We start from the raw sequence: 15,859 nt of genomic DNA, 5'->3' as shown, positions 1-15,859 counted from the left end.
TAAAGAGAGTAAAGTTCTGTTGTTCTTCAATTATACTATGGAGGTACTCTTTTTCATAAATCTTGCACTACACAAATTGGCAAAACTTTTATAACATAAAGGCAAGGGCAGGTGTGGTGGGGAAATCACAACCAACCAGTGGCTTGGATAGGACTGGTTACAGACCTAAAAATGAACTGCTGTGTTTGTTTATAAATGCCAGAAATATCAGAAATAAGGGGGATGAAATGGATTCAGTAACTGAGTTTATTCACCCCAAAATCATTCAAATAAATGAAACATGGTTGAATGAAGATGATATCATAATGGGAATAGAAATGGAAGGAAACAGTATTTTTCACAAGGATAGAAAGGGCAAGAAGGGAGGGAGAGTGCTGCTGATGATAGCAGAGGAATTAATTCCACATAAGGTAGGCATGAAAGAGGGAAATAGTGGCACTTGTTATGAGGCAGTGTGGTGTAATGTGGAAGTTGACAGGAAGACATACTTCGTTGGATGTTGCTATAGGCCAGGGGAATGTGGAGGGTGGTGATGAAGAAATGTATAAACAACTTGGATTAGTAAAAAAAGTAATATTGCAATTAGTCTAATATTGAACATTGCAATTGGTAAACACTGCAAGACCTTGTGAATGCAATATTAAACTGATAGCTCCACTCACACATAAGGAGAATGAATGACAGCATAAGAGCAATGAAAATTTATAACAGAAATTTAGAGGAAGAAAGTTTGAAGAGGAGAATGAAATGAAACTGGATGATAAGAAATCCCTCCCTAACAATGGAAAGAAGTGAGAAATAATGAGAGATAGATTGGATTGGATGAAGCAAGAAATGAAATGGATGCGGAATGAAATTAAGAGAATGCAGGTCAAAACTATTAAAATAAATCATGATGGCATGAAAGAGTTAACAAAAGATGAGCGAGTGGCGTTGTATGGCGACTCCATTATTAAAGGTGTGCTAGAGGATAAAATGCACAAGGTATGTTTTCCAGGCGGTAAAATGAGTAGAGTGATTGAGGCATTGAACATGAGGCGGGAACGAGCAAAAGAGTTAATTGTATTAATTGGAACAAATGATTTGAGAGAGAACAAAGAGCATGTCAAAATGAATGTCAGGAGACTGCTTGGAAAGATAAAGGAGAATAGTGTGACAGGAAGGGTGGTCAGTGTGTTGCCTAGGTATGATTGTGGTGAAATGAGGCGGAGAGCAAGGATTATGAATGATATTCTGGCTGAAATGTGTGAGGAGATGGGAGTACAGTTTGTTAATGTGTGGAATGAGTTTGAGGGACGAAGTGAGCTGTATGGGAGCGATGGACTGCATTTGAGTGGTTATGGTGTGAGTCGCTTGGAGAGACTGCTGCTGGAAGGTAGAGAAGTGAATAGAGAGAATGAATCAGATCAAGAGGGGAGTGATGTGGAAGAGCAGGAGAGTAAGACAGGAGAGATTGAAGGAGTGGAAATGAATGTGGAAGTGAGTGGTATGAGTATAGATAATGAGAGAATGGGTGTGCAAGAGGAGCAGGGAAACGGGGAGGCTCAGGGTGGACAGGGATACACAGCGTGAGAAAGGTGGATGCTCCAAGAGGAGGTGAGAGAATGTGTAGGCAGGAAAGTAATGGGATGATCAAGGATCAAAAGGAAACAGATGGAATTGCAAAGGGTTCTAAAATGAAGAAGCAGAAAGGGAAATGGCCCCAGTCCAGCATGGAGAGATCACATCGAGTGAGTGGTATCAGTGGAACTAGCTGTAGATCCAGAAATGAGTTGTTGTGTTTGTATACCAATGCTAGAAGTATAAGAAACAAGGCGGATGAAATGGTTGCACTAATTGCGTCTGTGCACCCAGAGATTGTCGGAATAAGTGAGACATGGTTAGATGAGGATGACATCCTGACAGGAATAGAGATGGAAAGGTATGATGTGTTTCGTGAGGATAGAAGGGGTAAAAAGGGAGGGGGGAGTGCTATTGATGATAGAGAAAGAGTTATGTCCATACAAGGTAGAGATGCAAGGGGGAAATGGGGCCAGTGGTTTTGAGGCAGTATGGTGTGAGATAGAGGTGAATAGAATCAAATACTTGGTGGGATGTTGTTATAGACCTGGTAATGTGGATGGTGGTGATAGTGAAATGTATAGTCAAATAAGCCAAGCAAATAAGAAAAGGGTGATCATTATGGGTGATTTTAATTATGGCAATATAGACTGGAATGAAGAGATAGCAACTGGAAGTAAAGAAAATGAGTTTCTTGAGTTTTTGAGGGATAACTACCTCAGACAGTATGTAACAGAGGGCACAAGAGGATTAAGGGTCTTGGATTTGGTCATCTCATCGGAGGATGTAATTATCAATGAGGTATCAAATCATCCACCAATTGGTGAAAGTGACCATGAGGTGATTACTTGGGTGGTTGCCAGCAGTGCAAGGACCCCTGTGAAAAAAGGGTATATGTGGAACTACAAGGGGGGTGATTATGAAGAGCTCAGGAGACAGCTTGCAGGTGTAGCATGGAATGAGGAGTTAGCTGGAAAAGAGATCAATGCAGCTTGGGGGATTTTCAAAAAATATTTAGTGGATGCAATGTCTAAATGTATACCACGGGTGAGAAGGTTAAATAAGTTAGGTGTGAGATGGATGAATAAAGAGATTAAGCATGCAATACAGAGAAAAAGGGCATTGTGGAGGCAGCATAAGAGAAGTGGAAGTAACCAATTTCATGAGTTCTACAAAGACCAGGCAAGGAGAGTGACTTGGTTGGTGAGAGTAGCTAAAGAGAGGTATGAACAGCAGTTAGCTAATGAAGCTAAAAAGAATCCTAGGGAGTTCTTTCGATATGTAGCCAGCAAAAGAAAGAATGATTATGGAAGGATGACATTGATTGGAGGAAATGGTATAAAGACAGCTGTTGCAGAATGTGTGGTGGAGATACTTAATGAGCAGTTCATAAAAATCTTTCAATCTTGTGAATGTGACTTCATGGAGAGATTAAGAGCAGTTGATGATGGGGAGGAGAGACTGACTGTAAGTGAGCAAGAGGTGTTTGGGGAGTTGAGTAAACTAGATGTAAATAAGGCTGTGGGACTTGATAATATATCACCACGTATTCTGAAGGAATGTGCCAGAGAGTTGACACCTGCCTTGACATATTTTTTTAATACGAGTCTTGCACTTGGTCAAGTCCCTAAAGAGTGGAAGGAGGGCAAGATTGTGCCACTTCATAAAGGAGGTGATCGAACTCAAGCATCAAACTATAGGCCTATCTGTGTGTCGGGTGTTGTGGTTAAGTTGTTGGAGAAGCTTGTGAGAGCTAGAATCCAGAGTTGGGTTGACAACAATGGTATAATCTTTGATGGACAGCATGGATTTGCTAAAGGGAGGTCGTGTTTTAGTAATCTACTTACTTATTACAATAAAGTGACTGCTTCCTTGGACAGAGGAGAAGGATACACAGTAATATACTTGGATTTCGCAAAAGCTTTTGATAGAGTGCCTCATGATAAGTTGACAGTCAAACTAGAGCAGATGGGGTTGGATATTAGATTGGTGCATTGGATTGGAGACTGGCTATCTGATAGGTATCAACAAGTTGTGTATGGGGGTGCAATATCCAGGAAAAGGAAAGTCACTAGTGGAGTGCCTCAGGGATCTGTTTTAGGGCCATTACTATTTAACTTGTATATTAATGATATTGGCGAAGATTTGGATGGAGATATTCAGTTGTTTGCAGATGATGCAAAGTTGGGAAGAACCATAAAGAGTAGTGAAGATGTTGTGGCCTTGCAAGAAGACTTGAATAAATTGAGTGATTGGGCAAGCAAATGGGGGTGTGAGTTCAATGTTGCAAAATGTAAGGTTTTAAAATTTGGAAAACAAAGATGGGATGCAGAATTTATGCTTGGTAAGAATATATTGTTGGAAGTAGAGGAAATAAGAGATCTGGGAGTGATAGTGGATAAGGATCTAAAATTTAGGGGTCACATCGCCAAAATTGTGAAGACAACACAAAGACTTCTGGGAATGATGAGGAGGACACTGACGTGTAGAAGTAGGGAGATTCTTGTTCCATTGTATAAGGCTTTGATTAGGCCACACATGGACTATTGTGCCCAGATTTGGTCACCTGGTTTTCAGAAGGATGAGGAGATGTTGGAAAGGGTCCAAAGGCGACTGACTAAGGTAGTTTCTGACCTCTGGAATGTCGAGTATGAGGAAAGATTGAAAAGATGTAATTTGCAGAGACTAGTGGAGAGAAGGAAGAGGGGAGATATGATAGAGACCTACAAGTTGGTAAGGGGTTGCTATAGGATCAATGGTGGAGAAGTTCTACAGCGAATAGTGGGAGATCAGGGGAGAACCAGAGGTCATCCCTGGAAACTGTATAAAGAGGGTGTGAGTAGGGGAGTGAGAGGCAGGTTTTTTTCGTGCAGAGTTGTGAATGATTGGAATGCCTTGCCTGAGAGTGTGGTGTCTGCAAGGAGTTTGAATGTGTTTAAGACCCGGTATGATGAGATGTGTGTGAGATAAAAGGACCTCCTAGATGAGTCTTTGACTCCATGAGGTCTTGTTTAATAATAATAATAATAATAATAATAATAATAATAATAAGTAATGCAATCTGTTATTTAAATTTGAGAAATTACGATTTAAGTGTAAAAATACACAGTGATGTCCTCCCCTCAGACAATATTTAAAACAATTCATAACTTAGATATGAATTCTAAGTTATTCTCATAATACTTGCATAAAAATGAACAGTGAAAATTAAAACTTCATACTTGCTAACTTCAAACAGAAATCTATCTGCACGGGCCATGCTGTCTATTTCAAGGCTATGTTCTTCCAAGAGAGCTTTTTCTTCTGAACTCGGCATATACTTTAGTAACTAAATACAAGTGAAATGATATCATGATATAACATTTGTTTACCATATAAAACAAAGATAATTAGCTGTTTTATTATTCTTAGCCATATAGTAGAATATTATTTCATTAAAGAAAGTTCATTTTGATTTCTAACACTAAATAAATTATTTTAAAAAAAGAAAGAAATGTCACAAAATTTAGTGGGTTTTAATTAAATTTTTTTCAATGTTTACTTTATTATTAGTTTTATTAATCTTTTTCTGATGAAGTCAAAAGCATGACTCTGTCCTTTTGGAAGGAAACAAATCCAGTCTAGGGTGGAATGCAAGGAACAGTTATAATTTTCAAATTGAATGTGAGTTAACTAGTCTCATAAGGATCAGTTAGTATTTTTCTTTCTGGAATGAGATTTTTTGCTCTCCGGTAAAGCAGACAAACTGGCTGGGAAACACACTGGATAATACTTTGATATTATATTATTATTAAGAGAAGAGCCTCGGTAACTCAGTCAGTATAGACGAAGTCCTTTTGTTGGAAAGACCTGGGTTCGATTCCTGTCTATGACACGTGAGGAACCTTTCTCTGGTCTCTTTTGACTAAAGCTGAGTTAGCCAGTCTCATACAGAGATAGAGGGTTTTTTCATCCCTCAGAACAGGCAAACCAGCCATGCACTGAACACACACGTATTTATTATTATGCCCACTATAATAAATATATTACTATATATTTATTATAGTGGGCATGTTATTATACATAACATGCCCACCTCCAGGGAGTTCTAAGACTCATTGAGGAAGGGCACCTACTTTACACCTCTGTCTCCACCACTCCACCAACCACAACTACCTTCATGGTCTACACCACATATGGGCAACCCCCGGCCCGGATTCGGCCCTAATCTATTTCAGTGAAGTTTGTCTGATTCATGGTGGGAGAAAACATGGTGCGGCGCTCTACTAACTCATATTAAGCTGACGCATATGACTTGTGCAAAACACACTATGTTTTCTCCAACCAAGGTCTCTTTCTCACTCAGACTAGCAGCGTGTGTGAACGTGTTACAGCATGTCAGTTCGGTACTTGCGTTGATGTTGTGCTTTGTTCAGTGCCTGCATTGATGTTATGTTTGGTGCCTGCGTTGATGTTGTGTTCTGTTCAGTGCCTGCGGTGTAGAAGACAGTTCTGTTTGACAGTTCAGAATATCGCTTATAAATTTGGGACAATGTCAGGGATTATTGCAAAAAAAAGAAAAGTAGATGCAGAGAATTGTCAATTTCAAGACAACTGGATGGAGGATTATTATTTTATTCTGAATAAAGGTTTGCCTGTATGTTTGCTGTGCAATGAAATTCGTATCCGCCAACAAAGAATACAACTTGAAGAGACACTTTACTTCGAGGCATGCGGATCACCCAAAAATTGATGGACAACTAGGAAAAGATGAAATACAGAAGTTGAAGAAGAACTTGGATACCCAGCAGCAAATGTTCAACAAGCAAAGAACACAGCACCACAGTATTGTCAAAGCCAGCTTTGTGGTAAGTGAAAAAATCGCTAAGCATTTTAAGTCATTTGGTGAAGAAGAATTTATCAAAGAATGTCTGGTAGATGTTGCAAGTATAATATGTCCCGAAAAGAAAAAAGACTTCGAGAATATTCGTTTGTCGAGATGTACTGTTGTCTGATGGATAGACATTATGGCTGATGATATCAAAAAAAGTTTAAAAGAGAAGATTGCTAGATTGGAAGCATTTTCAATTTTCAAATTTCAAAACGTGGTTATCTGGTAGAGACGGTTTGCAGTTGCTATGATTATCATACAGTATATTGAATTTATCAATTTGTGTCTTTTTGCTGTGATTAAATGGTTTGGTAAAACTGTTGCTAATCATATTGTCTAATAGTTGCCATCGTTTTAAGTAAACCTGAGATCTCTATCCTCAAAAAAGGAATCAATTTTGCTTTAAAACCCACTGTCATTCCTAAAATAGAGTTTATCTGCAACTTAGAAAAAGCCTTCTCATTACTACCAGTTCCAATAGCTAATGACTTACGATTAAAAAGCAGCATAATGCTTTCAGCTCAGTCAAGATCTCCTAACACCAACTCTAACCAAATGGAAAGAAGAACACTTCTCAAATTAAGGAATAATAAAGATATCATCATACTCAAAGCCGACAAAGGTAATAATACAGTTATATTAAATACTAAAGATTATGAAGAAAAAATTAAAAATCTATTATCTGACAGGTCTGTATATGAAGTTCTCAGTAGAGATCCTACCACAAAAAACCATAATGACACCAATGAATTATTACGTGGAATGAATAACTGGCCTATAGAAATTATAAAAAAACTAAAATCTATGCACCCACTTACTCCTAGATTGTATGGCCTTCCAAAAATTCATAAAGAAGGTATACCATTACGTCCAATAGTTGATGGAATCTATTCTCCCACTTACCAACTGTCCAAGTATCTTGCGAAGATTTTACAACAACACATTCACGTCTCGGATACTTATATTAAAAACTCAAAACATTTTATAGATAAAATAAAAAACATCCCTATTTTTGAAGAGGATATACTAGCAAGCCTGGACATTACATCTCTGTTTACTAACATTCCAGTGGTTGAAGTCATCAACATCCTAGATAACTTGTTCCCAAGAAACATCACTACTTTGTTCAATCACTGTTTAACTTCTAACTATTTTATTTGGCAAAAAAACGATCTACAAACAACTCACTGGATTAGCTATGGGTAGCCTCCTCTCACCTCCTTGTGCTGACTTATTCATGGAAGATCTAGAGAAAAAAATCTTAACCCAGATCATTCCAAAACCGAAAATTTGGTACAGATATGTAGATGACATCTTTATCATTTGGGATCATACGAAAGAAGAATTAATGAATTACCTCAACCAAATCAATAGTTTCCACAATACCATCAAATTCACATTAGAAATGGAAAAAGATAAAAAACTGCCTTTCCTTGACATTTTAATAAAGAAACAATCCAATAATAGTATCAACCTATCTGTATACAGAAAACCTACAAATACTGGACGTTACCTCCATTTCAACTCAGCTCATCACATAGCTCAGAAACTTAGCATTATCCATAGTCTCAAGAAAAGAGCTATACAGTATACGACAGACAAGGGTGACCTACTAACGGAATTAACCACAATATCCAGAGAACTTTCTTTAAATGGTTACCCAAAAAGACTCTACAACAAGATTCTCTTTACTGATATACCACATCGACAATGTGATGACGTCCAATACATCAGTACAATTACGATTCCTTTTGTCAGCAACCTTTCCAAAAAATTAGCCAACCTTTTAAAACCACATAAGATCAGAGTGGCATTCAAACCAATCAACACTATTCGGAAATTTTTAAGATCACCGAAAGATCCTCACCCATTCTACAAGTACTCTGGAGTATATAATATACCTTGCTCATGTGGTATTAGTTACGTAGGTCAGACCTCTAGAAGCTTTGAAACAAGAAAGAAAGAACACATAGGATATGTCAGAAATAACAGACAAGACATTTCAGGCCTTTCATGCCACTTTGCCTCTACTAACCATCACATTGAGTGGGATAAGAGCCTTATGCCATACATAGAAGATAACTACCATTCAAGAACCTTTAAAGAAGCAGCTACAGTCGCCCGTAAAACTGAAAACCTAAACAAGAATCAAGGTCTAATTTTACCAGAAATTTGGAAAACTTTTATCAGATCATTAAACATCAAAGAAATGAACTTTCATGACAATTACGTCATGAGCCATAACGAATAAATCACGTTAACGAGACACGCACAATACCAATTTTTTGTATGAATTAGAACCATCAGTTATAACCTAGTCTGTAACCTTCATTTTAGCTTACTAGTTTGTATTCCCTGAGGATGCCAATAGAAAAAGATTGGCGAAACATGTAGGAGGATAAAATAAAGCTACTTGACAAAGATTAGATAAAAAAAGTGTAATGGTCTTATAAACTGAATCTTTGGTTCATGAAGTGCATGGACATGTCAAAGCTTTTTGTAATAAACTAAGATTGTTGGAAAGTCAGATAAGAGCTAAAAATTGTTATCATTTTCCTACTCTAGCAACTCATAACAATATCCCTTATAATTGTTATAGAGATGAACTGAAGGCACTAATAGAGCAATTTGATATAAGGTTTGCCGACTTCAAAAACAAAGCCTCCACATTCACTATATTTGCTCGTCCGATGGATGCTGATGTAAATAATGTGCCAGAAAACTTACAGATGGAACTTATTGAGCTTCAGGAGGATTTAGTGCTAAAATCATAATTTAACAATATTGCTTTGATGGATTTTTATAAATTTTATTTGATGGAAGAAAAATATACAAATTTACACGCTTTTTCAAGAAAAATCATTTGTCTTTTCAGCAGCACTTATATGTGTGAAAAGTTTTTTTCGAGGATGAAATAAAATAAACCAAAAATTCGGACAAGAATAACGGACGAAAACCTCGAAAATTCTATGTGATTATCCTTAAGTAATATTAACGTCAATATTGACAGTCTCGTAGTTGAAGTACAAGGACAATCTTCACATTAAATTTTTATGTCGTTCATTATATTATAAAATTTATGTAGAGCTTTATACCAAAGCATTATGTTATAAATAAATGAAATATGAAGTAACAACTTGTTTTAATTCATTTAATATTAATTTATTTTATTTAATAATTTGGTCCGGCCCTTGACTTGGAGACAGAAAGATAATTTGGCCCCCGAACTAGGAAAGGTTGCCCATGCCTGGTCTATACCAATGGCATCTACCACTAACCACCACCACTAGTATTTCCACAGACAATCACAAACATCTGTCCATGGCAGGATTCGAACCTGCAGCCTTTCGGATGGAGAGTGGATACACTAACCACTCGGCCCAGACATACAATATATATATATATATATATATATATATACCTAATCCCTCATTAGGAAGGATTAACCTGCCATTCCCCCCCCCCCCCAAGGGATAGGGGTATGGGAGAAACCCTCATATGAATAAAATAAAATAACTTATTAAGAGAAACCTCCAAGAGTCATGTCATACCATGCAAAGCAGCTGTCATTCCCGTTCTTGAATTCATTCACACTAATTGCACACACCATATTAATTGGCAATCCATTCCAATCACACACCACTCTATAAGAGAAAAATCTAGTCCTCACCTCCTCAATGACCCTTTCAGGGATTTGTTAGTCTCAACCATATCACTCCTGTTTTTCCTGTTTGCTAGTGTCTACAGTCTACAAATTCTCAAAGTGTCTTAATCAGTATTCCACAATCCTGATATCGTTTTTAATAGTTTCCTTTGCACTCCCTCAACTGTATTATTATTATTATTATTACGGGTATCTCCATGGAGTCAGTAGACTCATCGCAGGAAACCCAAACTAGCAAAACAATATCTGTCATATCTCTTCTTGAATTCATTTACAGACGAAGAACTCACAACTAAGTCAGGCAACGAATTCCACTCATTCACCACCCTCCAGGCAAAAAACCTTCTTCTGACACCCTTGTTAACCACACGCTTCTTCAATTTCCAGGGATGACCTCTTGTTCTTCCATCACTATCACACAGCAGAAACATTTCCCCTGCATCAATCCTATAAAAACCTTTCAGTAATTTAAATGTTTCTATCATATCCCCTCTTCTCCAACTAACCTAACCAACCTCTGCAATCTACTACAAGTTCTCAATCTATCAACGTAGGGAGCATTTTTTTACATCACTTACCAACTTAGTCACTCTTCTCTGAACCCTCTCCACAGCCTCGTCAACTCCAAGGAATTCAGGTGACCAGACCTGAGCACAGTAATCAAACTGTGGAAGTATCAACGCTTTATAAAGGGGGATAATAACCTCTCTCTGGATGTCAGTGTGTTCCTCAACAACCAAGTAATCCTATATGCAATCTTGGACACCTAAGCAATGTGTCCTCTGAACTTCATCTCCCTATCTACCAACACCCCTAAGTCCCTAGCCTCATCAATCTCTTAGAGTACTGTTCCAACAATGTAGTACACAGTTGGTAATCTTTTAATCCCAAAATGCATGACTTTATACTTTTCCACATAACTAGGTAACCTTCCTAGCTTGAGCCTTGTACTGCTCATGGGTGTACTGATCGCATTTCTCCTTGTACATTCTCCATCACATTTTCTTTTTTTGCAGATCAAACTTGATACTACTGCTCATCCATGTAACGCCTACCTTGTTTGTCTTCCTGACCACGGGGACACAATCTGATATTGCTTTCCTCAGATACCCGCTGATTTTATCCCATGCACTGCTAACATCTTTTCGCTGCAATATATTCTGCCATGGGATGGCTGCAAGCTCACTCCAAAGCTTGTTATAATTGCCTAACCTGTAGTTCCATATATACCACTTCTTAACAGAAAAATCCACAGATTTTGCAACCTCCCAAGTCAATACCACATGATTGCGCTCACCAATTGGATGTAACGAGGTCACTTTACTTATGCATATATCCTCTGAACCAATAACCAGGTCCAACACTCTCAAACCACATGTCCCTTCAGTTATGTGCTGTTTCAAATAATTATCTCATAGAAGATGTATGAACTCCATTTCCTTTTTTCTACATGATATTTCCTCCTTCCAATTGATATCACCATAATTAAAATCCCCCATAATAATCACTAAACCTGCACTCATTGCACTAATTTGCTGATGTATGAATTTAATATCTCCCCCGGGTCTATAGCAGCATTTAACTGTATATATTTGGTTGCGTTGGTCACTATTTCACACCAGACCGCCTCAAATGAACTCTCATTCACATGTCTATCATCTTGATATACTACTTTCTTTGGCTGCAACACATCAGGTATCATCAACAGTACTACTCCCCCTGTTCTATCTTCTCTATCCTACCTGAAAATACTGTACCCATCACATTCAATTCCAGTGACCACATATTCTGCTGACAGCCAAGTTTCACTAATGCCTACAACTTTTGGTGAGATTGCACTGACTAATGCCAAAAATTCTTCTCTCTTATTTCGAATGCTTCTTGCATTGGTATACAAAAATTGCAGATTCCCTCTAGTTCTTGTACCAGCTTTAGAACTGATATAAAAACCACTAATTTCAGTTGTACCATGCCGATTTTTATCCCCTCTCTTCTGCAATTTATTCTGCGAATAAGGATCAATAAATATACAATCACTGTTAAAGTTTCTCTCTCTTATATTCAAACCTTTTCAATATTAGTTTCCCTGCCCAATTACTTCAACTTGTTCAGAAAACAGCAACTTCTTCAATCGCTTATGTCCTTCCATGTTCTGATGTAGCCCATCTCTAGCATACAACTGTCTTTTTTCTTCAAACACACTCCAAACAAATTCCAGACCTCTTTTTATGCACATTCTTGCAATCATATCATTCATTATCATCACTTGTCTACTCAACTCGTAATTGTCAAAACGAGGCAGCACACATACTATCTTCCCATTGACACTTTTCCTCTTCACAATATCTAACAATGTTCTTAAATCTTTTGCTACCCAATATATACCACCACTCAGGTCATTTGTACCCACCATAACTATCATCTTCTCTGCTTCATGCCCTCTCTTTATTGCTAAAGCCACTCTTTCTTTCCAGCCACTCCTCAGGCATACTGCTCTCCATACCCTTAATCATAGAATCACCATATATCTTACCACTCTTAACTTCATTCAAGTCCACACAAGCGTCACTCATGCACTCATTTTATACGCTATTCAGCATGACTCTCCCAGTTTCATTACTCAATGCTCTTTTACTTACCCCCACACTCTCACGACATCTTGTTTCTTTTAGGCCTCTTGTGGTTTTATTTTGTTGACTCCCAATCACTCCCATACTATTTATTACTGCATCATTCACCAAAGACTCACCCATACGTAATCCTGTTCTAGTTACTTCGGCTAAAGTAATCTCTATAGTCCTAATTTCTCTTTAACTCATTAAACTCAGTTTTAACTTCCAGTATCTCCTTACTGAGCACTTCCAATTCCTCATGCAGAAGATGAAGGTCATTTTTCATTTTCATGAACTCCCGCTAAAGTTCTTCCGCTGCGGTCCCGATGTCAGCTTCCATTCCTAAACACTCCAACTTATTCCGACACTTCTCACGTACGTCGACATTTTCGTTCTTCTCATTTAGCCAGACTGACCACAGATCCTTCACATTCTTCGGAGCGCTCTTAACTAGATGTAGCAGTTTCCACAATGCATCCATTGCAAAATATCTAATACTGAGCCAGCCTTTTGTGTAGAAGTGGAAGTCCTGCAAGCCGCTGACGTATGTTTCTTGTTGGACGCCGTCTTTACACGTTGAAGTAGTGAAACAAACGGCAGCAAAAACACAATATATACAACACAGTTTCAAAAATAACACCACTGAATGACACTTGTATCTAACTGATGCACAACTGCAGCACAATTTGAGACAAAAAGCCACACTATACTTAAATTTAAAAAACCAATTCCAAACCAACCAAGTATCAGAATCACCACAGGAATCAGGAGACCAGACCTGTGTACAATAATCCAAGTGGGGTCTTATCAATGCCTTCTAAAGTGGTAAAATGACTTCTTTATCTTTATATGTCAAGGTTCGTTTTTTTTAGCATTGCAATTATATTCTGAGTTGTATTTGCAGTCTTTGCTATGTGGCTCTTGAACTTCAACTTTCTGTCTACTAGCCTGATCATTTTCTCTTAGCATAATCCCACCAATATAATACAACATTGGATATGTAATCACACCAAAGTGCAACTTTACATTTACTAACATTGAACTGATAGCCATTTTTACATACCCACAATTCCAGCCTATACAAATCATATGCATATGATTTGTATATTCAGTATGTTACATGTCAAATTCTTTCCAATGTCATTAATGTATAAATTGAATGACAATGGACCAAGGACTCTTGTGGATCCTTTTAGCACACCAATTGTTACCTTAAATCTTGATATCTCAGTCAGTCATCTTGTTATCCATGGCAATTATTTATAATCCAATCCCATATTCTCCAATTTATCCAACAGTCTTTCATGCTGCATTCTGTCGAAAGCCTTAGCAAAATCCAAAAAGTATCGTGATGTATCCATTTCCCTTGTCTAATTGAACAGTAACATTATATAGAATGTGAACAAGTTGCTTAAACATGACTTCCTCTTAGTAAACCCATGCTGTTCATTGTAAAGTAGAGTTTCTCTGTTAACCCATTTCTGTATGTGAGCCCTTACAAACTTTTCAAAAATCTTCACCACCATTCCAGAGATGCTGATAAGTTGACAGCTGGATACATCAGTCTTTGCATCATCCTTGTGCATTGTGATTACCATACATTCTTTTTACTAATGTTATGGAATCTTCCCTGTTCTGAGACTCAAATTATACAGAGTGGTAAAATGAATTTATTAAAATAAAGGAATATTCATATTAGATTAATATGTAAGTATTTCAATTTAGTTTTGAGCAGAATAAAATAAATATCATATTAAAAAGAAAAAGATGAACAAAAGTTTTAAAAAGAATCAAAGTCAAGCAACTTTCAGATGTGAAATGTAGATTCAAATATACAAAGCATGTTCAGAAAGTAAGGTTCATTCAACTTACCATCAACTAAGATATGGAAGAGGGATCGCACATGCATGGCAGCATGGAATGATTCATTAGCTAGCCGTTGATCATTTTACTTTTGTTTTGTTATCATCTGTTGTCTTCTATGAATAATTTATATTGAGTTGTGTGCTAAAAAAATTCCAGCAGCTGTGAAGTTCGTGGTGTGATACTGTTTTTGTTAGTGGAAAACAATAGTGCTTCAGAAATTTATCAATGACTGTGTAAAGTTTAAGGGCCTAACATAATGAGTGACCATAGGATTAGGCAATGGTGTGTCATTTGTTTAAATAAGGGCACAACAATGCTCATAATGAAGAGTGCAGTGGCCGGCCAAGTGCCATGACAGACATTTAGTAGAAACAGTGAACACAAAAATTCGTGAAAATCACCGTTTCACAATTATAGAACTTTATTTTGAATTCCTGCAAGTTTCATGCTCAGTCATTGTGTTCCAGATGGGCTGCAAAAATGCTGACCGATGTGCACAAACAGAAACAAGTGGAATTAGCTCAAAAATGTTTGGAGAATTATGAAAATGAAGGAGATGAACTTCTTTCTTATATTGTAGTGAAATGTGGATTCTGTACATGAACATTAAGTCAAAACAACAATCAGTGTAGTGGCACCATTCATCATCTCTAAAAACTAAAAAAATTCTAACAGGCACCATCATTCAAATAAATTATGGCCATTCTTCTCTGAGACCAAAAATGGATCTTGCTCCTCAATTTTCTTCAGGTAGGAACCACAATTAATTTTTGTATTCACTGTTTCCACTAAATTGTCTGTTACAACACTTGATCAGCCAATGCACCCTTCATCGAGAGCATTATTGTACCTTTATTTAAACAAATGACACAATTGCCTAACCCTACTGTCAATCATTACATTAGGTCCATACACTTTACACAGTTGTCAGTAAATTTTTGCAGCACTCTTGTTTTCTGCCAACAAAAACCATATCATATCACAAACCTCTCAACTTGTGGGATTTTTTATCACAGTGCTCATTATAAATTATTCATAGATGACAACAAAACGATAATGGATGAAAGGCAAATGGTCAACAGCCTAGCTAATGAGTACCTCTATTCTACCACACATGCACAACTCCTCTCCCATATCTTATTTGGTGGTATATTCTGAATGATCCTTACTTTCTAAATGCGCCTCGTACAAATATTACTGGAGAAAAAATGAAAGAATTGAAAACAAGAAACAAACAGTGGAATATTAGTGGTAAACTCTAAAGAAAACATTGATTCTGAAAGATTT

At 37.3% G+C, this 15,859-nt stretch overlaps 1 protein-coding gene across 1 annotated transcript in view; it reads right to left on the bottom strand.

Moving 5' to 3' along the window:
• The window catches only part of LOC150105113 (disheveled-associated activator of morphogenesis 2-like), a 575,640-nt gene that overhangs the window by 115,464 nt on the left and 444,317 nt on the right, over positions 1-15,859 (bottom strand). The window contains exon 19 of the mRNA XM_090396160.1: positions 4,782-4,888. Within this exon, the coding sequence (XP_090252286.1) occupies positions 4,782-4,888 (107 nt within the window). The remainder of the gene's footprint in view (positions 1-4,781; positions 4,889-15,859) is intronic.

This window comes from Typopeltis vanoorti, chromosome 7 (genome assembly GCF_054136105.1).
Source record: "Typopeltis vanoorti isolate ZY-2024b chromosome 7, IOZ_Tvanoo_1.0, whole genome shotgun sequence".
In the NCBI taxonomy this organism is placed as follows: Eukaryota; Metazoa; Arthropoda; class Arachnida; order Uropygi; family Thelyphonidae; genus Typopeltis; species Typopeltis vanoorti.
Note: the sequence above shows the minus strand (reverse complement) of the source record. Positions and strands in the feature narration are given on the sequence as shown.